General features: G+C 41.6%; 1 protein-coding gene across 2 annotated transcripts; it reads right to left on the bottom strand.

The window, feature by feature from the left end:
• Nucleotides 1-12: 12 nt before the first annotated feature.
• sec24b (SEC24 homolog B, COPII coat complex component) lies at nucleotides 13-27,163 on the bottom strand. Of its 2 annotated transcripts, XM_026916510.3 has the most exons (24): nucleotides 26,814-27,163; nucleotides 22,767-23,378; nucleotides 20,534-20,665; nucleotides 17,288-17,407; nucleotides 12,730-12,813; nucleotides 12,059-12,234; nucleotides 11,730-11,914; nucleotides 11,133-11,235; nucleotides 10,101-10,227; nucleotides 9,788-9,897; nucleotides 9,087-9,199; nucleotides 8,788-8,906; nucleotides 8,316-8,371; nucleotides 7,857-8,063; nucleotides 7,297-7,420; nucleotides 7,002-7,160; nucleotides 5,789-5,962; nucleotides 5,115-5,225; nucleotides 4,789-4,964; nucleotides 4,228-4,365; nucleotides 3,634-3,738; nucleotides 2,666-2,758; nucleotides 2,281-2,384; nucleotides 13-1,015 (listed from the first exon to the last, which is right to left on the bottom strand). In XM_026916510.3, exons 1-24 carry the CDS (start codon nucleotides 26,911-26,913, stop codon nucleotides 901-903), a joined length of 3,543 nt encoding a protein of 1,180 aa, XP_026772311.3. In that variant the 5' UTR covers nucleotides 26,914-27,163; the 3' UTR covers nucleotides 13-900. The 2 variants fall into 2 exon arrangements, with proteins under 2 accessions (XP_026772311.3, XP_053095166.1); XM_053239191.1 differs by lacking the exon at nucleotides 17,288-17,407 and having other exon boundaries at nucleotides 26,814-27,161.
• Nucleotides 27,164-27,977: the final 814 nt, after the last annotated feature.

Genomic DNA, 27,977 nt, shown 5'->3' with positions numbered 1-27,977 from the left:
ACCAGACACGAGGAGGAATAGGCTTTCATTTTATTCAATAAGCTCATCATAAATTATCGCACATAAAATATTCTTTTCTCCAGAGTTATAAAGTGGAGAGCGAGGCTTTACCGCATGATTCCCCAAGAAAACAGAGAGAAGGATGATCTCAGCTTCAGAAACAGCACAGATCCAGGCATCTCAGAGGTGTGTCTTACGCTGTGTGTGTGTGTGTGTGTGTGTGTTTGGGCTATGCCATCGCTCCACCTCTTGCTGCTAGAGATGGGATAAAGATTGACTAGTGCTCGGCCTTAAAAACTACACCCACACTCGTGATTAAAAAATGAATTAGGGGACACGAATCAAAGGAAGAACAGAGTGAGAGAAAGATGGAGAAACTATATATATCAGTGAAGGGAATGATAACATCAGATTATCAGTGTTATCAGAGTATGTTACGCTGTGAGGAAAGGCAGTGTTAAGCGATGAGAAAAGGAAAAACGGCGGAGTTATTAACAGCTACAGAACTTAAATCACAGGGTTCTCTGAGCGCACATGATGGAGGGATGAGGGGAAGTTATTTAAAAAAAAAAAAAAAAAAAAGAAGACATAGACTCAGCACATGTGATATAAATGCGGCTAAACATTTCAAGGGAGGAAAGAAGACTCAGTTCAGAGAGTGCGTGTAAGTGTGTGTAAAGGGTAGAGCGTCTTTTTCTCATTAGCACAGTTTGCGCTAGGTCACGTGTTCGTTTTGCTGCTTTGTTTGTGTTCCCGCAATGGTCTTTAGCCCCGCCCCCTTTGAGGCACCACAGGCTGTGACTGGCCAGTGGGAGGTGGGAGGGGTTTGTGTCATGGCGGGACGGTGGTGCGACGTCCTGCCGGACTGGGTCCACGGTGTTGTCAAGACCGGGTTCCGTTCTATTTGGACAGCTGTTGCTGGACGTGGAGCAGGAACTCGTAGTAGGAGAATGCGGATTCGGAACGGTCCTCGACCAGGTGCTGGAAGAAACTGCTCTTTACTGAAGGGTCGTCTCTAAACAGAGAGAAAAAGAGAAAGAGGGAGAGAGTGAGACATGCTGAAAATCATATACCTCGCTAGTAGTGTTTTCACAGAGGAAAACGGTGATGTACGAGAACCGCAGATGAATTGAGTGTCCAGAACACCACATTTTTTCCTTTCAGTGGTTGCAGCCTGATTTTTATAATGGAAGGGGCGGAGTCAGCAGAGGCAAGTGCGGTTTTCAGACTGCCCAGTCCATCAAATATGAACACTGCTACACCACAAATATAAATGGCCAGTTGTGGGCTCCTGACTAGCGCAACAGCACGGCTTTTTCCCCCTATTGTCAGGAGATTGCAAGTTTGAATCCCAACAATGCTACAGCTATCTGTGGCCGGGAGTTCACGAGAGCAAAACTGGCTGAGCTGTCTGGATGGGAAGGATGGCTTTACTTTCGCTGCACTAGCTAATCATCAGCTAATCATCTGGACTCATGTATGTAGAAGAGAGCAGACAGCACTTTCTCTAAGCATGTTACATTGCCATGTGATACAGCATGAGCAGCAGTTTGAAATTTGAAAAGATGAACATGGCTGGCTTCGTGTGTCATGGAGGAAGCACATGCTGGCCTTCACCCTCTTGACTGAGAGCTGTTGTGTGCCAGGAGAGTGGGTGGGAATTGGGAAATTGCAGAATAACTCCATTGGGAGGAAAAAAAAAAAGTTCCACTAATCATTCCTAATCAGCCTACTGGCATATAATGCAGACATTGGAAATGTAACCATGGAATATCATTCAGACTGGGCCTATATTTTTGATGTTATCTACTAATTTCAACTACACAGAAAGGAATGTAGTTTACAGGAATTTTAAGGCTACAGTATAATGTATAATGTACAGTATTAGACCATAACAACAATATCTATATCTGGATTTCTGAAAGGCTGCTTTGTGACAGTGCTTACTGTTGAAAGTTCTACACAAATAAAACTGAGCTGAACTGAATATTCAGTAATGTAGTTGTGGTATAAGTGAGATATCTGAACATAATGGAATGTAGGGTGTTTGTGCCTTTCAGAGCTGTTCCACATATTGTGATTTATACATTGATACAAAATTGGTAGAATTTGGGGAGGGATGCGACTGACGTCTGTCCATGTTTATCTTCTATTACACATTTTTTTGTTTTATACAAAGACTACCATAAGGAAATATACCTTCTCACAGAGAGCACTTTTTAGGCTACTAGCACTAAGAGCAAAGTAAGACAGAATGAATAAAATGAGCAGGAGTCGTACTTGAGAACGTAGAAGGCGGCGCAAAATCCTCTGGATTCCTGAAGCCAGGACACAAAGGCTCGGGTTCTCTCAGAAGCCGCCGTCTCTAACTCGGGGATTTCGGTCTGTTCCCAAAGACACGTACACACATCTTAGCTTGTCAGTTCTTCATCACATTTTTTAAACTGTCTATTTATTAGTCCAATTTATGACAGTGTCTATCTTCATATTTATAAAATACATGACATACGTTTATATGTATGTAAAATACATACATACATATCCTATAACCTGTAACATGCAGTCATGTAGAACAACATCTGTATGTCGGATAGCCAAAATATATAATCTGTCTCAGAAACATGCAGATCATTCTTCCCAAATAATCACACACATGCACACTCACCATGCTGGCTGGTATGGATGTGTAGTCAGGGCAGCCCAGGACGTCTCGTATGAACACCTCGTTACAGTTCCTCCCCAACCACAGGTACATCACCTACAGGTCAAAGGTCAAAGAGTCAGCATCGGGCACTAAATACAAAATGTTCCATAGAGTGTTTGCATAGACAGATCTGGAGCCATTTTATACTTATCATTTCATTTCACTTGTATATTACGGAGGTGTACGGAGTTATATACAATAGTGTGGAGGTCTATAGGGTTGTGTTGTGTTATTGGAGGTGTGTGGAGTTGTTTAGTCATGTAGAACAGTGGGGAGTGGAATAGCATAGGTTGTGTAGAATAGTGGAAGTATATAAATATGTGTTGAGTTACATAGTATAATGTGAAGTGTAAAGTCATACAGAATAGTGCAGAGAATGTATGGAGTTATGCAGCGTTACAGAATAGTGTGGAGGTGGATGGAGTTGTGTAGTAATGTAGAATAGTGTAGAGGTGTGTGGAGTTGTTTCAAGTTTCATAGAATAATGTGAAGGTATATGGAATTTTGCAGAATTGCATGGAGATTAATAGAGTTGTATAATAATGCAGAATAGTGTAAAGTGTAGAGCCATGTAGCATAGTGAAGAGGTGTATAGAGTTGTGTAGAGTTATAGAGAATAGTGTAGGGGAGGATGGAATTGTGTAGTAATGTAGAATAGTACGGAGGTGTATGGAGTTGGGTGGAATTATGTAGACTAGTGAGAAGTTGTATAGAGTTGTGTACTTATACAGAATAATGTGGAGGAGTATGGAGTTGTGTAGGTATGTAGAATAATGTGGGGGTGTATAGAGTTGTGTAGTAATGTAGAATAGTGTGGAGGTGTGTAAAATTCTATAGAGTTGCATAATACTGTCGAGGTGCATGGAGCTGTGTAGCATAGTGTGGAGCTGTGTAGAGTTATATAGAATAGTCTATAGAGTTGCACTAACGCTGCCACAGTCCAGGAGGAAGGCTCCCTCTCTGGTGAGCTTCTCAGCTGAGAGCTGCAGCAGTGGAGGTTGAGGAATCACCCGTTCATTCAGTTGCAGCGCCCCCTACAGCACACACACACGCACACACGCACACAATTAACTGCAGGGATAAAACCTTTAGAGCAGAAACTACACACTTGACTATGGTATCCTTGAAAAACTTCTAAGACAATTCTATACATTTTTACACCTTTTTATACCTCAAATGTATTTACTTATAATCTCATCATAAATATCACGCAACAGCCTCATTTTACCAAGTGACAGGCTTCCTTGGGTCAGAAAGGGTGGAGTTTATAAATTTGATCAGCCAATTGCAAACCTGGTCAAATGACACAATCTAGCCAGAGCTATCTAAATGCAGCATTGCACTAACCTTAACCAGGTAACCAATTAAGTTATCTAACATTAATGTTACCTCTTAAACCTATGTTTGCTTAGTGCTTTTATACTAAAACTAGTAACCAAGTTCACAAACATTTATGATCCCCTAGTTTTGACCAAGAAACACGTCACTTGGTAAATCCAGCGTGTGCATCTAGTGTGTGTTACCTGTTCGGTGAGGTTATCGATGCGGTACAGGTCAGGATGGATCATGTGCATGATCTGCTTTAGCGGCTGACTCTTAAACTCGCACATTGCGAACACCCGCTCGTCCAGCCGTGTGCTCGTCCCCGTCCGCAGCGCTTTCTGTTTGGAACAAAATTAGACATTATAGAACATGGTATAAATGATGGTAAACCTGGAACTACTTTCAGAGATGCTGTTACAGAAAATAAATCAACAGCTTTTAAACCAATCAGATTTGAGAAATCTGAGAAACATCGCTGTGGTATAAACTAATGTTAATACATGTACTCGTATATAGCTAATATATAGCTTTGACAATGTGCACAAATGTATTAAAACCTGCAGCTTGCATTAAAAAATCCTGGAATTTACTTTAAAAAAACCTAAAATTCCATCTGAAGAGAAACGGTGCAACCCACAGTCTCTCTGTGATTATTGCAAAAGGATTAGTTTCAAGATTATCGGTTTGTCAGAAGCAGTGCAAAGGTTGTACACAACACTTAAATATTGAAATTGTCAGCGTAGTGTGTGTGAGTGTTGCACCTGTTTGAGCAGAGCAAGTGTGTATAGAGGGAAGAGGCGCAGGCAAGAGGGGGCAATGACACCAGTCTGCTGCACGTTGGAGATATTGGAGCGATACGACTCTAATGAGTCAACAACTGCGTTCACCAGGGCGTCCCGGGCATCCAAAACGCTGCAGGAGAGAGAGCGGTCTATAGCTGCACAGACAGACAGACAGACAGACAGACAGACAGAGGGTATCAGTGAGACGTGTGACTTTTTCCTCATGAAGATATAAAAGAAAACATGGTAGGGCTAAACATATAGTTTGTATGTGTGTGTGTGTGTGTGTGTGTGTGTGTGTATACCCATGTTGGCGAGCAGGCAGGTGATGGCTTGAACATCGGCGCCTGCAAACACGTCGCTTAGCTGGTTCACCACAGGCAGACATAGGGTGTGAACTCTGATTCGCCGTTTGCCTGTCAATCACACACACTGACCAATCAGAACATGATGTGGAAAATTGAACAAAGTGTCCATACTTTATGTACTTTAGCTACTACAGTCATCATTTTCTTCAATACCAATCTGATTTAATACTAAACCTGATAAAGTCTTATTAGCTAACTACTAAACGATCTACTCCAGTGCTAATCCATCAGTATTATTACTTACTTTATGGAACTATTAGTTAGCTAGCTACTTATATATAGCTAACATTCTACAAAAAATTGTAGTACAAGCTAGCCAGCAATTTTTTTTAATGATTAAAAAATCCATCTCTGTACAGTCAGGCACACTATGGCAGCCACGTGATGTCATGTGACCTATGTGTCATACCCATGTGGATGATTGCATAACAGAGCAGTATCTATGATGTCATAGTGGACTTGATCAGCAGAGGTCAATTCTGAATATATTTTGTTTGGTCCATCTCTCTTTCTTTCTCTATGTCCCACTCTTTTTTTTTCCCTCTTTCTCTTTCTGTACATCCCTGTTACTATCTCAAACACAAACACACACACACACATACAAACTATACCTTTACTGGATGTGTAGAGAAGAGCAGCCTGGAAGCACGCTAGTGATGTATCGTTTAAGTTCTCATCTATAGACACCTGGACGGCGAAGCCTGAGTCTGGGTTCACGTTAGCCAGAGACAGCAGATCAGTGGAGCGCACAAAGAAGTTGCCGTGGAACGTGTGGATGGACATTCCTGTCGGCCAATCAGAGAAGTAAGAAAAACATTATAAGACAAAAGCAGTACTGAGCGATGTGCGTGTCTTTTTTTAATCATTCTTATTGGCTATAGACATTTATAGACTCCATGGTCTCTATAGATCAGTTTGAAACAGTTACTTAATATGGCTAAATAATCAAACATTCAACCTTCGTCTTTTTAACTATTCATAATGAATTATAATTATTCTTTGGAGTGGTCAAAGGACAAAAACAATCACTGAACTCTCATGTGAGACTGATTACTGTATCTTATAACAGCGCTGTTGAATTCTCGATTCTGATTGGTCAGAAGTTGTTGATTCATTTTCTATAATAGCAGCCCTTATAGTTGTTCTCTTATAGATGCTTCACATAAACATTTTTTTTTTAAGTGTGGAATTGTTGACATGGTGAAGTTTTCTGCACAGAGATGTTGATTTATCATTTATGGAAGGAGTCTCCAGTAACAGTCAGGGGCAAAGCTGTACCCAAGTTTTCTGACACAGGAAAGTCTTCAGTATTTTTGGTCTTATTAACTTCAAGATAGAGAAAATGAGTGAAGTAACTGTGGTGAAGGAATGTCTGTTTGTAGCTGCTATAACATAAGTGATAACAGGAATTGATTTGTCCTGTGAACATTCCACAATAATAAATGTAATTGCGGTGCATGCAACACTGGTTTAGCAGGATACAAAACAGGGTATGTAGAATTGGGTTTGGATTTCTGGATTAGAGTAAAGTATAGAAATGTTGCTATGCTTTGTCCTATTGTCTAATGACATTTTGTGTCAACAAGCGTATTTTTTAATAAGAAAAAAAAAAAAAGAAGAAAGGTTTGGGTGATGAAGAAATTTCACACATCCAGGGATGGGCGAATGAGTTTCACATAACGGCAGTCACTGTCTTAGTGACGCAAACCTAACAGGTTAAACTGCTTCGTAAACAAGTGATGGATGTGACCAGTCAGACCTGCTCTCATCTCTCACACTACGTATGATTGGGAATAACAGAGAGCTTTGGTGAAACTCGTGTACCTTTGGTGCACCTGATCCTCATTACAGCCTCGAAGCCAATCTTCCGGGTGAGGTAGCGCTGCAGGTCCTTCTGCAGCTTCGCCTTCAGAGCCAGGGTGTGGACATGGTGGAACGCTGGGTAGTAGAAAATGCTGCCGGCTGAAAACTTCGACATGCAGGCTTTATATTTTAAAAAAAAAAAAAAAAAAGAGAGAGAGAGCATTATTAATGCAGAGATTTATTATTTAGCTAGTTGGTCTGCTTAATGCCGTAGTCAGACATCAGTGAGATCATCACAAATACAAGAAGTGTGTACCTAATGAAGCCAGATCTGCATATTGAGAGCTCAGAAGGAACAGGTCGACCCCGATCTGCTGACCCGAACAGTCCAGAGCCAGCTTCTTGTAAAAATCTGTAGCAGGACCTAGGTGCTGCACGCCCTGTACACATCACACACACAGGTCATTATTTTCATATGTACATCATACATATCACACATTTGTAGAAAAAGCAACAGAATGACACACAACTGAACGTTAAATGAAAACCTCAGCTTTTTTTTTTTTTTTCCTCAAATGTATGATGCAACTACAAATGTAGTTGAAAGTTTAAATGAAAGTCTACAAAATTATGTAAAGGGCTTTCACGAATTCTTCAGTAAAGCTCTAAATCTGGCCATTTTGACTTGAGACAGCATTTAGACAGTCAAATGTTAGAGCTGTGGTTATAAGTAATTAAATCAACACCTTCTGACTGATCAGAAGTTTACATTTTAAAAGTGCTGTGGTGTAAGTATAGTGTATCAGATGCAGAAGTGGCAGTTTACTACTAACTTATGACCCTCCCCCCGGTTCCTCAAGCTCTTTATGAGTGTACCTTGGTGCTGGACCTCTGGTTGGGGTCCTCCCGTGACTGCAGCAGTCCCACTCCGATGGTGGGTAACTGCGTCTGGAACACAGACACGCGGCCTCCAGTGGGTGTCATCAGTTTATATGCCGCTTGCAGCGCCGGCCCCAGGGCACTGTGAGTCTCCCGTGTGTGTATGAACATCTTGGGCAGCGCGTTTAACAAGTCCTTCACCAGCTACACACGCAGCAAACACATACAGGTTAGAGCTAGAGAGAGCTATGCACAGTGATGTGTAACAAACAACAAAAAAATCATAGATAGAGCAAAAACACACAGAGAAACATGCAGGTAGAAACCGTTACAAGCCACATGAAACAAACAGGTGGGTGTCTCTCTCTCACACACACACACACACACACACACACACACACACACACACACACACACACACAGATAGAGAGACAGAGAGAAAAACTAAACTTGTACCTCCTGGCTCTCTTTCAGATTCACCAGCAGATTGTCAGGAGTTGGTGTGAACACATCTACAGAAAAAAATTTAAAGAATTCAAAAAATTTGCTCTTCATTTATTAATTTTTAAAACAAAGTGTAACACATAGGCTGCTCAAATCACTGAAAATGAAACACTAATACTAAATTACAAAACCAATGCCGCCTAAGATTTAGGATTTATAATGCGATGTAGGACATAAAAACAGAAAAAAAGCATAAAAACACAAGCATAAAAATAAGTGTGCTACGGGATGTGACAGTGCTTGATGCCATTTCCCAAACTCAATGGTTCATTATTCTTATGATTCTATCGAAGAGACATCATGATATAATGCGTAAGAGTTATTGATAGTGATTGATATAAAATATAATATATATTTTAGTTTTTCATCTAATACAAGGATCAGTCATCACTTGGCTCTAAGAATAAAAGGGACACATTTTTACCATCGATATCAGACACAACCAGCATCTGAGGCTGCGAGAGCCCTTCCTGCAGGTTGTAAAAGTGAATTGTGCTGTCAAACGTCAAGAATCCAATGCGTGTGCGAGAATCACCGGGCAGCCTGAGGGAGAAAGCGAGAAAGAGAATATACTTTCACAATCAAATATAGCATCTTCTCTTCATCCACACTGCAACATTTACAGTTCAGAGAAGCATGACAACCTTTCAGGGCTATTTAGGCATTTGCCATATTTCTATTCAGAACAGAATCCATCATGGTAATGATAATAAAGTGGCTCACTTCTCCAGATTGTCCAGTAGTGACTGACACAGCACGCTCAGGTAGCCTGTCTCCACAGCATTATGGGATACGTCCAGTACAAACAGATACACGGCGGGTTGAGGAGGTCGCAGCTGGAGCGAGAGAGAGACCATGCAAATGCAATGTATACAGGTACAAATAGGAGGCACAATGTTTGTTTTATATATATAATTTTATTTTTAAGTTTGTCAGATAGGTGCGCAGGGCATCTGGTTGAGACTGGAGGTGTGCATTAGGACTGAGATCTATGCGACTGGGAGGTTTTTGCTTGCATGTGAGGCAGTGTGCCTGGTCAGGGTCACACGGGGTTAAAAAAAAAAAAAAAGTCCCACACATAAATCTTTACTTGAGACCAATTAAAAACTCGAGTGATGTAGTTGAGGTTAAGGAACTGTCAGAGCCAGAATTTACACACCATGCTGACAGTGCTGCCATTTCTACCTCTGGGGTTTTTTTCCCCCAGCATTTTTTGAGTAGTTTAGGCCACGCCCACTTCAGATTTATATCTGAATACAGAAAGATAAAGATATTTGGAGTACTAAACAGATACAGATAGTGGGGCATTGTGTTAAGACCCCTAGTATGCAGCAACATCTGTAACCTCTGATACTGATACAGAGAGATGCAAATGTACATCCTCCATCTCTGACCCAGAAAGCATATCACACACACACACACACCATGTAGTCTGAAGAGGCGATGAACTCAACGGTGGCGTTCTGAACTTCTGGCCTCTTGTGCGGTTCGCCGTAGGAACGTGTGACTGGGTTATACATGAACTCATCAGGAACTGCGAGACAGAAAGAAAAAAATAAGGACATCACATCTACATGCATAAACTCACCGCTGCTTATGCTCCTGACGTCTGTAGTACTGACAAGAAACCTTCGGCCTTCAAAGCTTAGTATAACAAACTTCAGTTAAGCTGATAAAGTGTGCATAGGAACAAGGCCACTCATTCTTGCATTCCACCTTACTGCTGTTCATTCTTACCATCGTTCACACGGTAGCAGAGGTTGCATTTCCACCGGCGCTGGTCCAGAAACGACACAAACGGGTTGATGTACGTCCGACACGAACGACAGCGGACGATAGTGTTGGAGGTGATGACCGGTAACTGCTGCAGTGAGAAAAAGAGAGAGGAGAGTTCAGGAACAAGGAAAAGAGGGAAAAAAAAAAAAAAAAAAGAGACAAGCAAGCTAATATTAACCCAAAACAATATCAACATTTTACTTCTATTTACACAATATTCATAGTGTTCCAAAACTAATCTAAATTATGAATCTAGTGATTGGTGATCACATATAAGAAAGAAAAGAAAAATCCAAACAAGATGTAGATTACACATTTATTTATGAGGCAGTTAGTTATGCCACTCAAAGCCACGCCCATCTGCCCCACTCAAAGCCACGCCTGCCTGTCCTACTCAGAGACACACCACCTGCCCCACCCAAAGCCATTCCTGCCTGTCCCTCTCAAAGCCATACCCAAATACCCCACTTAAAGCCAATCTCCCTGCCCCAAGCAAACCCATGCCTGCCTGCCCAACTCAAAGACACGCCCACCTGCCCCACTCAAAGCCATACCCATATGCACCACTCAAAGCCACGCCTGCCTGCCCCACTCAAAGCCATACCCATATGCACCACTCAAAGACATGCCCACATACCCCACTCAAAGCCACATCCCCTGCCCCAAGCAAATCCATGCCTGCCTGTTCCATTCAAAAACACGCCCACCTGCCCCATTCAAAGCCACGTCCACATGCCCCACTCAAAGCCATCCCTGGCTACCCCACTCAGACACACCTACCCACTTCACTCAAAGCCATACCAGCTGCCCCAATCAAACCCATGTCCCCTGCCCCACTCAAATCCATTCCCTTTGCCTCACTCAAAGCCATGCCACTTGCCCCACTTAATTCCATGGCCCCTACCCCACTCAAATGTGGTAGAGAATCCAGAAACTACTGAAAGACCACATTTTTGCAAAAAAAAAAAAGAAATGGAAGCTGGTTTATTGTACCGTCAGATCTCTGAAAGGGTGCAGTAGAAGTCCAAGCGGCAGGCGAGCTTTATTCAGCATGGCCTGAGTCTGAGGAATGCTGGTCAGAGTGCAGCGAAATGTACTGACAGAGTGAAAGACAGAAAGAAAGGGGGGGGGGGGGGGGGGTTAGGGAAGAGAGAGAAATGTCAGCATGAGTTTAATGACAAGTTTAACTTGGTGGTCAGGAACCTTTTTTATCTGGCAGAGTTAAAGTAAATAATGTGAGGCTTGTCTGAAAGAGCCAAAGCAAAGTTCACATTAAAATCCAGGATTACTTTTAGGATGCATTATGATATTTCTACAAAAGAAGGCTTCGTGCTGTAAATGCCAATTCTTAATCTATTTATGCTGGAAAGAATGTCATCTTTTTCCTGTACACAGTGATGCTAGATTACATGCTCTCTGATTATAGTATTTGAGCTGCTTTAGTAATTTGACCCAAGACCATTTTCCAATATGAAGTTCTGCATTACACAGAGAATGATTCTAATTATCCCATTTTACTAGACTTTATTTATTTTTAATTTTGGAATCACCAAATAATGTGTGTGTGCACGTGTCTGTGTGTAGGCTTACTCTGGGCTGCAGTTGACCTTGCGCAGGTCGCTGCTGAGCTTGGGCTCAGGGGGAACGTGGTGTGTTGTGGGGAGCATGTTTCTCTCCTGCAGCAGGTTAACAGGGCGCAGGGCCTCCACCTCCAGCTCAGGAACTCCACTCAGTCCACCCAATGCTGTAGAAAGCTGGTTCAGACTGGGGAATGGCTGCACGTGCACACACACACACACACACACACACACACACACACACACACATTACTGTACTGTAAAGCTCACATTCTACACACACATAAATGTAGCAACTGTAGTCATGCCCAACTTCTCAACACTATGGTTGCCTGCAGTCACCTGTGAATATGGCTGATATCCAGGTTGATTATATGCTCCCTGCGAAGGGATGGGCTCTGGTCGGGGGGCGGGGCTTTGTTGGTACCCAGGCTGCATGGTTGGATAGTTGTAGCCAAAGGGTGGGGCTTGTTTGGCAGGTTCACTGGGAGGAACAGGAGGAGCAACAGCAGGCGAGCCTTAAAAAACAGGTAGAAGAAGATTAATAAAAGGGCAGTAAGACATTTCCCGAACTACCATATGGATTTTTTTCTCCAACTTCCGCCAACTTGCCAAAGGCACCTGTGCCTGACTTCCCCAAGACGCCTCCTGGCGAGTTCCTCAAGAATCCTCCCACTAACTTCCCAAAGACAGTTCCCACTTAATTTTTCACAACGCCTTCTGTTGAATTCCTCAAGAGGCCTCAAGCCGACTTTCCTAAGACGGTGCCCACCCACTTCCCCAAGACCCTTCCCGCCGACTTCCTCAAAATGCCTCTCACTGACTTCCCCAAGATGCCTCTCTCTGAATTTCCAAAGATGACCCCCCTGACTTCCCCAAGATGGCACCTTCTGATCTCTCCAATACGGTGCCTGTCGACTTCCCCAAGACGCCCCCGGCCAAATTCCTCAAGATTCCTCCCGCTGACAATCAACTGGTTACAGTGGTGTTGAGTTACAATAGACAAGGTGTACCTGGGAAATTTCCTCCTTCCAGGGATTCATAACAGTTGGGGACAGGAGATGCACTCCCCGTGGTGGTGGAGGAGCTGTCTGCACCTAAGGGAGAACACATGGGCAAAGTGAGAGACTATGTTGTCAAGCAACCAACACATGACATTCGTCTCATTTTCTCTCATACCCAACCCCCATCTTTCACACACTCTCAGGAATTTAAACTTTTACCTGCTGTGGTACTAGATAAAAATTTCAGCTTTAGCTTGTCTTTGCGAATTTACCCACCACACTACACTTCCTCTTGCCTCTTTATGTCCACAGTATGCAATGATCCTGTATATTTCCTTTAAGCTCTAGCTTGGCTTTCCAGACACACATTAAGCCTGGCCTTTTCTGAAATTTTGCTTGAGGCTAGCAATGGACACTTTGAGCTGAGTTTTATTGTAGGAACATGCTGCAGTAACTCCTCTTGGTATTTCGCAGAGCACAGATTAAAGTCTGCTTTCCTTTGATTGACAACTTGCGGTCATTTTGTGTTGTCTGTTCACTACCCTGACAATGTACACTAGGCTTATGTCACATAGTTCACCTGGTATCAAATGTTGGTATCAAGGCATTCCTTTTATGAGTATGACTAAATGATTGGTATTGGACCAATACCCAATACCACTATTGGTATCGATGTATTACTATTACATACTATATACACAGTACAAGTTACCAACAAACTGTAAACTCCGCTGGGGAGTGAGTTCCAGCCATCATATCCTCACACAACCAATATTACACTCAACCAATCAAAATCTCATACTTGCGAAAAAGAAGACACAGCTAGTACAGACCAGTGCTTTATTAAGTTCAGGCTCAATATACATGAGACTCTAAGGCTTTCTTGGATTAGAATGCGAGGCTAATGAGGGAAGGAATGGAGGATTTGAGGGTTAAACTGCAGTTCACCCAAGCTGAAACTGTGTACTCAAGAGATTACTGGCTTTACTTAAAGATTAGAGTGAGCGGGAAAAAAAAACAAACAAAAAAAAAACCGCACACACGACAATAGTTACACCTGCTCCAAGACTCTACAACTGAACATGAGGTAGAAATGCACACTGAAAGCCTTGCATATTAATCTTTATAATTAACATCTTCAGTGACATCCAAGATTTATTTCATAATGAAATTCTGAGCTGACCTTTCAGTTTAAACTCCTTTTATCATCACGTTGGTCAGATTTCACTTCAGTTAACGGTTCTCTACAATACCATTCGACTGCTTGCTGATAGTGGTGCAGTGGGATTTAGCCATCACTTCATCTCTACATAAAGAGAGCGCTGCATGGAACTTTCGGTCCGACGTTTGCTGTCTCCATTCCTTTCACGTTGAATTTCTCATTAACGTGACATTGAAGCCTATGGAATTTATCTCTTATTAAATGCCATCGTAACTGCGCTAGCGACGCCCCCTTAAGATGTCAGATCAGAGCCCGCGGCCAAGTGCTAACTTCTCAGTGGAATAAGCAAAACACCGCACCAACTAATGAATCAGCACCAGAATCACTAAGTACATCATAATTCTTATTCAGATTCACTACACTAAACACGACCATGGCACATTTTATGGAGCAAGTCACCAAAGCAGGGTGACAATTAGAATTTTGTGAATTTGAAAATAAATCATTTGAAGCATTCTTAGGAAATAAGCTAAACGTGTACCTTTAAAATATTTGAACAAAAACTAAACTCACAAACCTGTCAGCTTTATAGTAGAACTATCATTATTCACAACACGCCCACTAAAACCCTGCAACGGGTCAACCTGTCTCTGATTTCTCTCTCTCACATACTCTCTCACACACACACACACACAATACATTAGATAACAAACCTAGAAGAGTGACAATGAGACACAGGTTTGGACACGCGTCTCCTCCCCTCACCTCCCAAGAGCAACACATACACACACAAGGCAGGGATGCTCATTAACAAGAGCTAACCTCTTGACACTCTCTTACACACACACACACAGAGTACCCAAAAGACATACACGCACATAGCCATATGTCATAGTCACACAGCAAAGCCTATTCTTAATTAAATGGCTTGTGTGTGTGTGTGTGTGTGTGTGTGTGTGTGTGTGTGTGTGTGTGTGTGTGTGTGTGTGTAAGAGAACAACTGGGACAAAAATGCCTCCAGGAGTGAAGATATATTTTCATGTCATGACGCAAAGATTTTCAAAACTTGCTCAGTGACACACACACACACACACACATACACGTTTTTCTACCTTTTGAGGACCATACCAACTATTTTCTCTCTTACATTTTCAAATAAAAGCTGTAAAAAAACAGAATTATTGTGAGAACCGGGTGATTCTTAGGTCATTTGACATTATCCTATCATTGTGAGGACTTTTGGTCCTTTTTGGCCCTCACAAAGTCTAAGATCTGTGTGTACACACACAGGTCCTGATAATCCCAAGCCTACGATTATGATTACACTCTGATTCTAAACATACAGTCCTCAAGGGCTTGAGCTGTGTGTTTGTCCATGTGTGTAAAACCTCTGTGTTAAGGCTAAAATGTGTGAGCTAGCAAGTAAGTCTAATGGAAGTCTATCTCACCCAAAATATGTTCATTAATCACATCCCCAAATCTTCATTTACTTGCTTTAAACAGAACCAGGTAGAACTCTGAGCAATAATAGACCTGGTCAGTATTGCACAAGTACTTTTAATATTCATGATACTCTCACTGAATTGTACTGTATTGTAAATTATTGTGAGAATATCATATCATATCATATCTTGTACATTACCAGCTCATTTGCGTAAACTATGATTTTTTTTTGTTTTTTGGCTACGAACCATTTACAAATCTGAAGGGTAAAAAAAATATAAAAAATGGTCACCCCAAAGTATTAAATCACGCAGATACAGGTCAAGAGCATCAGTTAATGTTCTCGTCAAACAACAGATTGGGGAAAATCGTGATCTCAGTGAATTTGACAATGGAATGGTTGTTGGTGCCAGAAGGGCTGCTTTGCATATTCAAGAAAATGCTCATCTCCTGGTATTGTCATGCTCAGCTGTCTCTAAACGTTCTGTTCTGCAGGCGGAAGTTCCTTGTTGATAAGAGAGTTCCAAGTTCACAGGAAGACTATGGTAACTCAAATAACTACTCTTGCCAAAGATGGTGAGCAGAAAAGCATCACAAAACTCACAACATGTTGAACCTTGAGGCACGTGGGCTACAACAGCAGAAGACCACATCAGGTCCAGCTCCTGTCAGCCAAGAACAGGAATCTGAGGGTATAGCAGGATTGGACAGCTGAAGATTGGAAAAACGTGGCCTAGTCCAACTTCTGTGATATGCAAATGGTGGGGTCCGAATGTTCAGTCAACAGCATGAATCTATGGACTCAACCTGCCTTGTGTCAATAGTCCAGGTTGGTGGTGGTGGTGTGGGGAATGTTTTCTTGGTCCACACTGGGCCTCTTAATACCAATTGATCATCGTCTGAATGCTAATCTGAGTATTGTTGCTGACTATGTGCATTGCTTCATGGCTACAATCTGCCCAACTTATAGTAACCACTCCCAGCATGATAATGCTCCATATGTCACAAAGCACAAGTCGTCTCAAACTTGATTCCGTGAACATAACGATGAATTGAGTGTACTTCAATGGCTTCAACAGTCACCCGATCTGAATCCAACAGCCTTTAGGACTTTAGGATGTGGTAGACCAGGAGATCCACAGCATGACTGTGCAGCTGACACATCTGCAGTGATAACACAGTGGTTATGGCAGCGGGCTACTGATTGGAAGGTTGTGAGTTCAAATCCTGGCATCACCAAGCTGCCACTGTTGGGCTCAGTCGTCTCAATTGTAAGTGGCTTTGAATAAAGCATCAGCCAAATGAGGTAAAGGATGTGATGCAATCATGCCAACATGGAGCAGAATCTCAAAGGTTTCCAATACCTTGTGGAATCCATGCCATGAAGAACTGAGGCTGCTTTCAGAGCAGGTCCTACCCAGGATTACTAGTTCCTAATAAATTGCCAGTAAGTGTAGTATATAGTGTGGTACATAATATACAGTGTATATAGTATAGTACACTATATAGACAAAGGATATGTATTGTAAAAGTATGTATATTACACTAAGACGCAGATCCTGTGTCCTAAACGACATCTGCAAGTCTGAGAGTTAGTTTGAGACACACATTTACAGAAAAGATTTTGGGTGAGATTTACATTATTTGTTAGCTACATTAGCCTCATAGCGCCACTGCAAACTAAAGAAACAGGCTTCAAACACCAAACAAGTCTTGGAGCAGATTAGATTTTCTGTTGACTTTTCCTTTAATTATGAGTGTGTGTGTTAGCAGTAGTGCATACACACAGTGTCTGAATGTGATGTGTGTTAGAGACTAGTGCAGTGAAAGCGAGGAGTGTGCGGTCAGAGAGCTCCGGGGTGGGGATTATGATCGGACAGAGGGATCGGTGGGGGGAAAACAACTAAACGGAAAGACGGAGGGATGACATGGGCGGGAGGAGGAAGAAAAGCGAAAGCCGACCTGCTTCCTCATCCTCCTCATCCTCGTCCTCGTGGTCCGAACTGGATGAGGAGTGGTCACCTGGCAACCCTGTGGAGGAACTAGCAGCTCTATTGCCCCCATATCCACCAATCAGCAGCCCTGAAATACAGCACAGCCAATCATCAGAGAGACAGGGAGAGAGAAGAGGGGAGAGAGTCAGAGAGACAAGGGGAATGAAAGAGAGAGAAGAGTAAGAGGGAATGTAAGCGAGAGCAGAGGAAGAGAGCGAGAGAGAGTGAGAGAACACAGCAAAATGGGTAGAGAGACACAAAAGAGATGCAAGAAGACAGGATAGAGAAGAGAAGAAATAGAAAGAACAGAGAAAAAAAAGAAAAAAGACAGGAAGAACGATACAGAGAAAGACAGAAAGTGAAGCAGGAGGGACAGAGGTAGAGGATGTGCAGAGGAAGAAGACAAAAAATAGAGTAAGACATGAACAGAAGGAGTAATACACAAAGAGAGAGAGTAGTGGGAGAAAGAGAAATGAGAGAAAGAGTGAGAAAAAGAAAGAGAGGGGGCAGAGGGAGAGAGAAAGAAAAAGGGAGAGTGAGAGACGAATGAAAAGAGAGAGCATAAGACTGACAGTGGTAAAGGATGCACAGAGGAAGAATGTGGAAAAAAAAGAAAAGACAAAAATAGAGTAAGAGAGAAGACAGACAGAAAGAGAGTGGGACAGAGAGAGAAAAATAGTGAGAGTAAGAGAAAGACACATGAGTGAGAGAAAGAAAGAGAGAGAGAGAGAGCAAGCGAGACCAGAGACAAAAGACTAAGTGTGTGACAAACTAAGTGTAAAAAAAAAAAAAAAAAAAAAAAAATGAGAGCGCAAGACAAAGAGGAAGAATAAGAGAGAAGAGAGATGGGGTGGGTGGAACACTGATTGATTGAAGACTGAGATGTGATGTCATAATGCGCACACACACACACACACACACACACACACACAATAGTTCTCAATCCCACTCCTGGAGGATGTTAATGTTGTTTTCTCTGATGGACGTGTGCCGATATCACAATAAGAGCGTACCATTTTTTCCACAGTTTACAACCACACAGATTTTATAACACGTTCTTACTTCCTGTTCTAGGAAAAAAATACAAGTGGTAGCTTTTTTTTTTTCCCAGAGCACCCTGTGGTTAATGTAAATCCCTACACACACACACACACACACACACACACACACACACACACACACACACACACACACACACACACACACACACACACTTCCAGGCTTCCAGAGGTGTCAGTTAATATCAGAGAGTTCAAAACACCTACACATTTGTCAATCATTGCAGATTCATATGTAAATTCCTATTTTTTATACTTTTGGCATGTTTTTGAGTAATAAGTCATAATAGTTTTGAAGTTTTAGTTCGGTTCGCCCTACGAAAATATTGACACACTTTACGAAAAGCTGCATGAATGATGCTTATTGGGAGTGTATATTATGAATATTGTAATAATTTATACGTAATCGACTGTGTACGTAGCAGCCTTTCCGTTTATCGGCACACTCTTTGCCTCTTTGAATTGAATTTTCTGGGATACAGTATATGGCCATAAGTTTGTGAACACCTGACCATCACACCCATGTGTATTGTTGAACATCCCGTTCCAGATAATCAGGTGTCCACATACTTTTGGCCATATTGTGTATGATTGGAACAAAATTCAAGGTCAGTCCAGGAGTAGGTCTTGAGAACCACCGCTCTGAAAAGATTAAAATAAAATGAGAATAATAATAGAACAAAAATGGGACCCTCCACAATATAACTATGGCTCGGTCTAAGCCAGAGGAGGATGAGGAAGGCAGGGACGAGGAAGGCAGGGATGAGGAAGGCAGGGACGAGAAGCGAGACATGAGGATGCATCTCGAGCGGGGTGTCTGAAGAACGGGCCCGAGGCGAAGGGAGCTAGCCAAGTGTGCGACTCTGAACCACTGAGGACCTTCGCTCACAGGTTTTTCTTAATAAATATGACTCGGAGACGGACAAAGAGATGATGAGTGATGGCTTCTGGACAAGCACACACAGACGGCTGCGCTGAGCAACAGCGAACACACGAGACGCAAGAACTTCAAAATGGAAATAAGAAACAGGGCAAAAACAGAAGCATCTACGAGTGAAGCAAACTTCAGTGCTGCACTGTTTATAAGCAATAACTAGATGCAATTTGACCGGAGAGAATGCCCGAGAAAGGTCAGTGAGTAATCAGACTGATGTAATGAAGTGTTAGAGAGACAAAACTATTCTCAAAATGTAATCATAATGGCTGTGTAAAGCTCTATGGCTGCACTGAAGGTCGGTATGCTCACTGGCTTGAATAATTAATTTAATGACGCTCAGATATATTTAATAGAAAATACTTATGTTTATAGTCACAAAATAACAGGTATGTATCTATTATTATAAACACAATATTATAAACGTATTTCATATCCATTGAGAAATAGGAAAAATTTACATCATTGGAACTGATTTTTATGGTGTGAGTAGCTTTTCCTGATTTAAAAAAAAAAAAAAAACAGATTTCTCTCACTCACAAGTGTGGAGGAGGTGTTAGTAACTATCACAACCAGCAAAAATGTGATATTTTTATTCATAAATATAGAACCCACTATTTATTTTCTTACCAGATGCAGTAGTGGTTAGCTAAACTTTATTATTTTATTTTTTTAATTTTTTGCAAATTGGATTTAAAGTACAATATACACTCACTAAATATATACATATGTATATATTTATATATATAATATTTATATATAAAAAAGTTCATTTTAATAATATTAGTCAGTAGACACGGTCCTTAAATATGGGATTGAAACGTTGCATTGTGATATACACTATATACTACTAACCTGAACTTTAAAATAATAAAAAAATAAGGCTTTCATAAATATTTCCACTGATTATTTATGACACTACCTTCATAAAAAGTTCAATGCTGGTTAATTCAAGAGTGGTATGAATGCTTTGTTTTATCTAGGATAAATTCATAAAAACGTTACATATCCAATGTCTGATACCAGGTTAGACCACCAGCACCAACCCAGAGCTAAATATAAAATTAAAGAAATCGTAGAATATATAAATTGCTGGTCAGAAAAATCCCAATTGATTAATCTTCTCAAATCGTTTAGTCGTAGCCTGAACTGTGCAGCACCGAAGCCCTTGATGACACTAAAGAGGCAGAAGAGAAGACGACGGGATGAAGGTCTGACTTACCTGACTGGCGTCCTGGGGAAGACGGGGTGGATGTGGACGGGGTGCCCGATGGTAGGCGATGTCCGTCGGCACCCTCTGTGCCGTAACGAGAGCCCACAGGAGGTGGAGCAGTTTGATTGTAGTGCTGCTGGCCTGGGAAGAGACAGAAAATACGTTTACGCTGTTAAATCCACAATTCTGATTGGTCAGAAGGTTGATTCATTTGTTTAATTAACAGGAGCAGGAGGAGTTCTGGCAGCAAGTTTTATGTTAATGTACTCATTCAAACATGTTATCACTATGATTTATGTAGCATTTATGAAAGGATGCTCCAGTGTCAGCGCTTTGTAACAGTCAGAGGTAAAGCTCTAATTAACGTTTCTAACACAGGAAAATCTTCAGGACGAAAGAGATTTGAGATTTCTTGGTAACTTGAAAATCTGCATTTTTTTTTTTTATCTTAATGTCAAGAGAAGAAAAAAAAAAAGACAGGCTGGTGAAAGAATACCTGTTTATAACGATAACGCAAGTTATAGAAGGAAAGATCTTGTTTTGTTGAACATTAAATGTAGCTACAGCGGTTTGCAAAAGTATTCAACCCCTCTGGAATTTACATACATATTTTTCCTATCACTATTTTCATTGCAAACTCAAGTTTTCTTACAGTACATTTTCTAAATTAATTATTGGTCAGCAAGTATTTCAGATCAAAAACTGAAAAATACTGCTTGCCTTAGTAATCAACCCCCCAGGGTCCTGAAGCTCCAGATATTGTCTAAACTAGGACACAATTAACTTATAATTGGCCTTCATTTTCTGGAGAAGAGCCTGAAAAAAGGAATGAAAATGAAGGCTAAGGTGCATTCTAAGGAAGGTAATAGAATTTCACAACTTAGGAATAGGGTATAACATTATATCCAAGACATTAGACATCCCAGTATGCACTGTTGGATCAATAGTGAGGAAGTGGAAGCTGCATCACACCACCCAAGCACTACCTAGACAACACTCTCCCTCAAAACTCAGCACAGAAAACAAACAGAGATTGGTGAGGGAAGCCACAGTGAAGCCAACAGTCACTCTGAAGGAGTTACAGAGTACGGTGGCTGAGTTCAGACAACCATTTCGAGAGCTCTGCACAGTTGAGGACTGTATGGGAGGATGGTTAGAAAGAAACCGTTGCTCAAGAAGAGCCATATGAAAGCACAAGAGTGACCCAGTAGAGATTTTTATTTGGTGTGATGAGATCAAAATATTTCTTCAAGACAACTTCAAAGTGCTATGTGCTGCACAAACATAACACAGGCCATGCCTCAGTTAACATCATCCCTAAAGTGAAATATGGTGGTGGCAGCATCATGTTCTGGGGATGCTTTTCATTCTCAGAACTTGAGCTTCTTGTCAAAATTGAAGGGAGAATGGATAGTGCAAAATATAGGGGGATATTACAAGTTAACCTGCTTCAGTCAGCTTAAAACTAAAGCTTGGGAGAAACTTCACCTTTATCTTTCAGCAGACCGATGGTCCTAAATACAAGGCCAAAGCAATGCAGGAGTAATTAAAAACAAAAAAGGTGAATGTTCTACAGCGGCCAAGTCAAAGTCTAGATCTGAATCTCATTGAGAATCTGTGGCACATCGCAGTCAACTAATAACATTCAACCAACCTGAAGAACCTGGAGCAAATCTGTCAGGAAGAATGGGTGAAAATTGCTCCCAAACAGTGTGCAAAGCTGGTAGAAACTTACCCCAACAGACTTAAAGCTGTTATTGCACCAAAAGGAGCTTCTACCAAGTACTAGTCTGAAGGGGTTGAGTACTTACGCAAGCAGCATTTTTCAGTTTTTATTTATTTTTTTTTAAAGATCTGCTGACAAATGAATTTTGACTTTGAAAATTGACTTTAAGAGCATATTGGTTTGCAATAAAAAATATTGGCTGGAACAATCTGTGTAAGTGTCTTTTGTAATCTAGATGAATCTGATGACTTAAGGGGGTTGAATACAGCAAGGCACTGTACAAATGAATTAAAAAGTATGTGTCATTCTATAATACATACATTAACAATTGTTAGCAAATTGGTGTGGTATAAAATTAATAAAACACTTAGGGATGTGCTATTATTGGAAAATAATCAATTTCCGGGTGGTAACAGATGATAACAACACTTCACAAATATTATTCCTTACATATTACCCACCCCTGCTAACAATTAAACAATCTTTGCTGTGTTCTGGTACTTGAACCTCACTTACCTGCATTTGACTGGCCATTAATGGCAGCTGTTTGTTGAAGGGGTGGGGCACCGTAGCCCTGCTGAGCTGGCGGTGTGGGGGTGGCCCCATTGCCCTGAGAATACTGCTGCTGAGGTTGCAAAGCACTCTGGGTAGGCGACGCTCCTGCGGCAGCCTGGGTCGACCGCAGAGTTCCAAACTGGCTGCTCCCAGGGGCTGATGGGTAGGACACAATGGGGTAAAGTGGGGGCCCAAGGTTAGCGCCACTTGATGCTGGCGGAGGATTCTGCTGCCCCTGGGCAACGGTGCTGTAATTCTGTCCATAGTAATTCGCAGACATGGTGTAATGCTGCTGGTATGAATGCGGTGGGTACTGAGGGGCTACAGAGGCAGTGGGGTTGGAACTGACAGGGAGTTGACCTGGCGGAGCAGAGTAAAATGCAGACCCCGTGCCTGGGGGTGCCCCAGCCTGAGGGTGGCTGTTGGGGTAGTAGTTGGTGCTGTAGTTGGTGTTTGTCGGTGGAGCTTTTCCTGGAGGGGCATTTTGAGGCGGCATGGTGGGGTAACCATGCTGAGGAACGCCAGTATAGTAATTCGAGGCAGGATACATGGCTGGGCGAGTCTGACCTGGTCCTGTGGAATGAGGAAAAAAAAAGTCAAACAGGAAATGAAAAATGAAGCACCATTACAAACAGATGGAGTACTTTAGAACAAATTTTAAAGGCGATATTGTGCAGGATCAGCGACTGTGCAACATCCCAGAACAGCTGATTGTAAAAAGACTTTCTCAAAAGCACAGGAGAGTTGACACTTTGGTAACTAGGGTATGCAGCACAGAATCATTGAGCTACCACAGATTTTCATAATCAAATCCACTGAGTTGTCAGTTTATCACCCAGTCAGAGAGGTCATGTTGTAGATCTACAATTACTGACTATAGCCCATCTGCTGATATGTTCATTTCATCAGCACCTCTACAGCTAGTTCACAATCAGAAAAGGACCACCATAGGACCACCACTGACTATTATTTGGTTGGTGAACCCTTTCCAGAACTTTCTAGACTTTAACTGATTCATTAAGAAAATAAACCCCAAATATGGTCTGCAATATGGAGGATGCACTAGTGCAAAGGATAATGAGGCTTTCACATATTCAGCATTTAGTCCATTTGAATCAATCCCTGATGTGTTTTCTTCCTTGGTGCAGCTCTTTAGGCAGGTGAGAACACATTAGTCACACTCGGGTGTGGACTAAAACAACCGGGCCAAGAGCATCTAAGTGAAGTGGTCTCATTCTGGTTCCATGTGAACTTTTGCATGGTTCAGTTGCCATCAACCCTGCTGCGAGAAGGGCCCCAAACACTTATTTTGGGGTGAAACACTTTCTTTTGGATTATTTGTGAGGAGTAAGGTGCAAACTGAGCCAAGGAACAGAGCTGTAGTGCTACAGAAATACATCAAAATGGTGAGTATGGTTTCAGCATGGACTCCAGGAGACAAAATATCCATACATTTACCCAACCACTGTTTGGAATTCCATACTTTTCCAGATCTGGTGTCATTGCTGTTCTGAGAATGGTCCACCACCCAAATATATGGTCAGTGGTGGTTCTGTGATGGTTCCTTTCCACCGAAAGATGGAGTAGTGGGAGGCTGACAAATTGTAGACTTGTAGACAGTTGGTTCAGTTCCTTTGCTCTCTCTCCCACACATACAACAATGTTTCTTGATATGACCAGATGCTCGCTCCCTCGTCATTTCATATGTACACTGTAGCTGTATATTAAACATCATTTGAAAGTACACTATATGGCAAAAAGTGTGACATCTGACCAATCACACTCATATGTGCTTTTTGAACATCCCCTTTCAGACTTAGTCCCCCTTTGCTGTTATAATAACCTCCACTCTTCTAGGAAAGCTTTCCACTAGATTTTGGCGGGTGGCTGTGAGGATCTGCACGAGCGTTACACAAGAGCGTTAGTGAGGTCAGGCACTGATATCAGGCAAGACGTCCTGGTGTGCAGTCGATGTTCCAGTTCATCCCAGATGTGTTCAGTAGGGTTGTGGTCAGGGCTCTGTGCAGGACACTCGAGTTCTTCCACTCCAACCTTAACACACCATGTCTTCATGAAGCTCACTTTGTGCACAGCAGCACTACCATGCTGGAGCAGGTCTGGGCCCCTGACTTGCAGTATAGAGAGGAATTCTTAATGGCTACAGCATACTAAGACATTCTATACAATTGTGTGGTTTAAACTTTGTAGTAACAGTTTTGGAAAGGCTCACATATGGGTGTGAAGATCAGGGGGCCACAAACTTTTGGCCATATAGTGCGAAATAACATGCAGGAACGTACATGAGCAACACATAAGCAATAAAAACTACCTACGAACTACCTGCTATTGTACAGCTATACCAGTAGTTTAGCTGTGTTCACGCCATGTCGTAATTACTGTAACTACAAGATTTCCCGACTTGTAAAAAGCGTTCTCGTCCTTTTAGTACTCATAATTACAACTTGTAAACAAGGAAATTTCTGAGATCTCCAACTTGAACTACCTGACTGCTGCAACGTCAAAATGCAAACACTCAAAATGGCGGCGGTTTCAGCAGTAAAATGTAGTTAAGTAGTTATCTTGTAATATTTCTGAGTAATAATTCGTATAATTGACTATTATTAATGTCTTAATAATGCAAGATCAATCTGAAACTTACTGTTATTATTATTGTTGTTTGTTTAGGTTTGCAAAAACACATTACCAATGTCTGCGTTATTAATAAACAACGTGTTATTGTTACCTGACGCACTTTCTATGTTCTTCAATATTTAAAAGTAGCATAAAAATGTGATTTAATGGTGTAATTATGTATTCTGCTGTCGTCAACATCATCATCATCTCACACGGATTCATTTTTGCGTATATAAACACGTAATTCTGAGGACATGAACAGCTCCATGTAGAACGGCCGGGTTGTCATCTAGTAATTATATTAATTCTGACATAGCCTCAACGTGGTGTTTGTTTACAGGGGGCGGGACAAAGGTATTCTAAAGAGCTTTTGATTGGACACAAACTGGATGAGTACAGGATGAATCATGTAAATTTTTTACCATTTTTCTGTGCATGATTAAGTGAAAAAATGAAAATAAGACTCACTACAAAGCACGTTTTGTTAAAAAAAAAAAAAACACTAAAAGACCAGGTTTGATTTCATGTGGACTTTAAGACATGGAAGATCTCATCAAGTGGCAATTTGCCCTGATAACACACACCTGTTCCTCAATCAGCTTCAGAGCCTTTTAACAAATTGAACAGGTCCAAAGGTCATTATGTGGCGTTAGAGTGAATATATAAGGTTGGAAAGGAAAGTGTGACTGGTTTAAACGGTTTCTGAAAAAAATAAATAACGGTATGAAGGGAAGAAAACACGGCTAAATGCTAACTAATCCAGGTGAGCGCTAATCCTGGAGACTGTAGCGTAGCTAAAGACGACGCTAGGACATGAGCTAGCTAGTTAGCTATTTAGTGGGACAAAACTTCGAAAATTTCTTAAACATATCATTAGAAAGTGACATCCGACTTTTATAAACCATTGCGAACCGGAAGTAGGTTAATTAATTAGTTATACTTTAATATAAATAGTGAATAGTGTTGTGTTTTCCGAATGAATTCGGGATTAGCTAGCAGGCTCGTGCGTTAGCACAGAAACCTGACATGACTAGCATTCTTAGAAATCCGTTGGAACGTTATTAAGTTAAATTAAATCAATACAATGTACGCTATAAAATACATAACTGAATAGTGTCAGGAATAGTGTCACATTCGGGCTGGTTAGCTAACGTACGCGTCAGTAGCTTAGCTTCAGTGCTAAAACGGCTAACAAGAAACGAAAGAAAACTGTGATTTTGTAATCCTGTCTTCGTTAGCTACTCGTAAGTAATGCATCAGTACATCTCGTTGTAATTAGTGTATTAGGTGATAAAGGAGGGGGGAAAGTCCAAACCGCTTGAACAGAAAATGAGCACTGGTGTAGCATAGCAGTGTTAGCGGCTAATCCCGTACCGTTTTGATAAGCGGGTGCAGTGCCAGGACCTCCGCCGTTCTGCGTCGCGCTGTAAGTCTGAACATTAGGGTTCAGATTGGTGTAACCCGGAGCCGACATCTTACTTCACTCTTTAATTCACCTTGATATGATCCAAATATCGCATTCAATGAAGTGCCAAGCAAACAAAATCCCGATGTCAGCAGTTTCGCGATGCCATCGACCTGCTTTAAACTGAGGATGTGTCACTGATTTCGAGCTGATCTGCCTGTAGGACCAAACACTGAAATCGGAGTCTCTGCTACGTGTCCATTTCAAAATAAAAGCCACCATGGAACGTTGACGATCGCCGACATGCACGCTTCCGGGTTCACGCCCCCTTTTTCCGTCAGAGTCACTTTGCGTCACCGGGCGCGTCAGAATGAGGAAAGGGGCGGGGGTGGTTGGGGTTGGGTGGAGCACGTGCCAGCCTTGTGATGCATCTAAATGGCGTCATGTTGAGTGCATTTGCAAGCAAGTTCCACCTCAGTATAGATGGCACTGTATCTTTAAAAAAAAAAAAAAAAAAAAAAAAAAAAGAATAGAATTTGATTAGTTTGTCCTGAATTTTCATGGAAATTTATATTCCTACACTTGGAAGCACTCTGTTCTAGGTTGTGTGATGCGGCCTGACGCGAATCAGTCACTGGCTACGTTTACATGCACATCAATATTAATATTCCGATATTAATCTGAATTTGGCAATATTCTAATATTAGTATTGATTCATGCACGTAAACGCCGCAATCCGACTGCCCGATTCAGATTAAGACAATATTCTGATTCCCCAAATTCCCATTCCCACCCCTGGAATATTCCTGTTTTAATTGTAAATTTGTTGCATGTAAACATCTCATTCAGAAAATCCACTGAAAGGAGATTATATGCACGTGCTCACTCTGCAAGCAATTGTGGGTGCTAACAGATGCATAGCTGTAGGCTAGATATTTAGGAATGGCAACTCATGCAAACTTACAACAACCGTGTATACACGAATATTCCGATGCCTGTACGCATATAAACATCATATTCGGAATACGACTCCAACAGAATTTGATGTGCATGTAAACGTAGCCACTGTTGCCAGCCCAAACTTGATTATTTTCCAATAACAGCGAAGTGTTTTAATCCTCTTACACCACAGC

Source organism: Pangasianodon hypophthalmus, chromosome 13 (genome assembly GCF_027358585.1).
Source record: "Pangasianodon hypophthalmus isolate fPanHyp1 chromosome 13, fPanHyp1.pri, whole genome shotgun sequence".
NCBI lineage: Eukaryota > Metazoa > Chordata > Actinopteri > Siluriformes > Pangasiidae > Pangasianodon > Pangasianodon hypophthalmus.
The sequence above is the reverse complement of the archived record's forward strand: the minus strand, read 5'-3'. Positions and strand labels throughout refer to the sequence as shown.

Coding starts and splice junctions, on each gene's coding strand:
- sec24b (XM_026916510.3), bottom strand. CDS start 26,913: ATGTCGGCTCCGGGTTACACCAATCTGAACCCTAATGTTCAGACTTAC. Junction 5,226..5,788: donor TCTCTACACATCCAGTAAAG/GTATAGTTTGTA, acceptor TGTGATTGACAG/GCAAACGGCGAATCAGAGTT. Junction 3,739..4,227: donor TCGATAACCTCACCGAACAG/GTAACACACACT, acceptor TGTGTGCTGTAG/GGGGCGCTGCAACTGAATGA.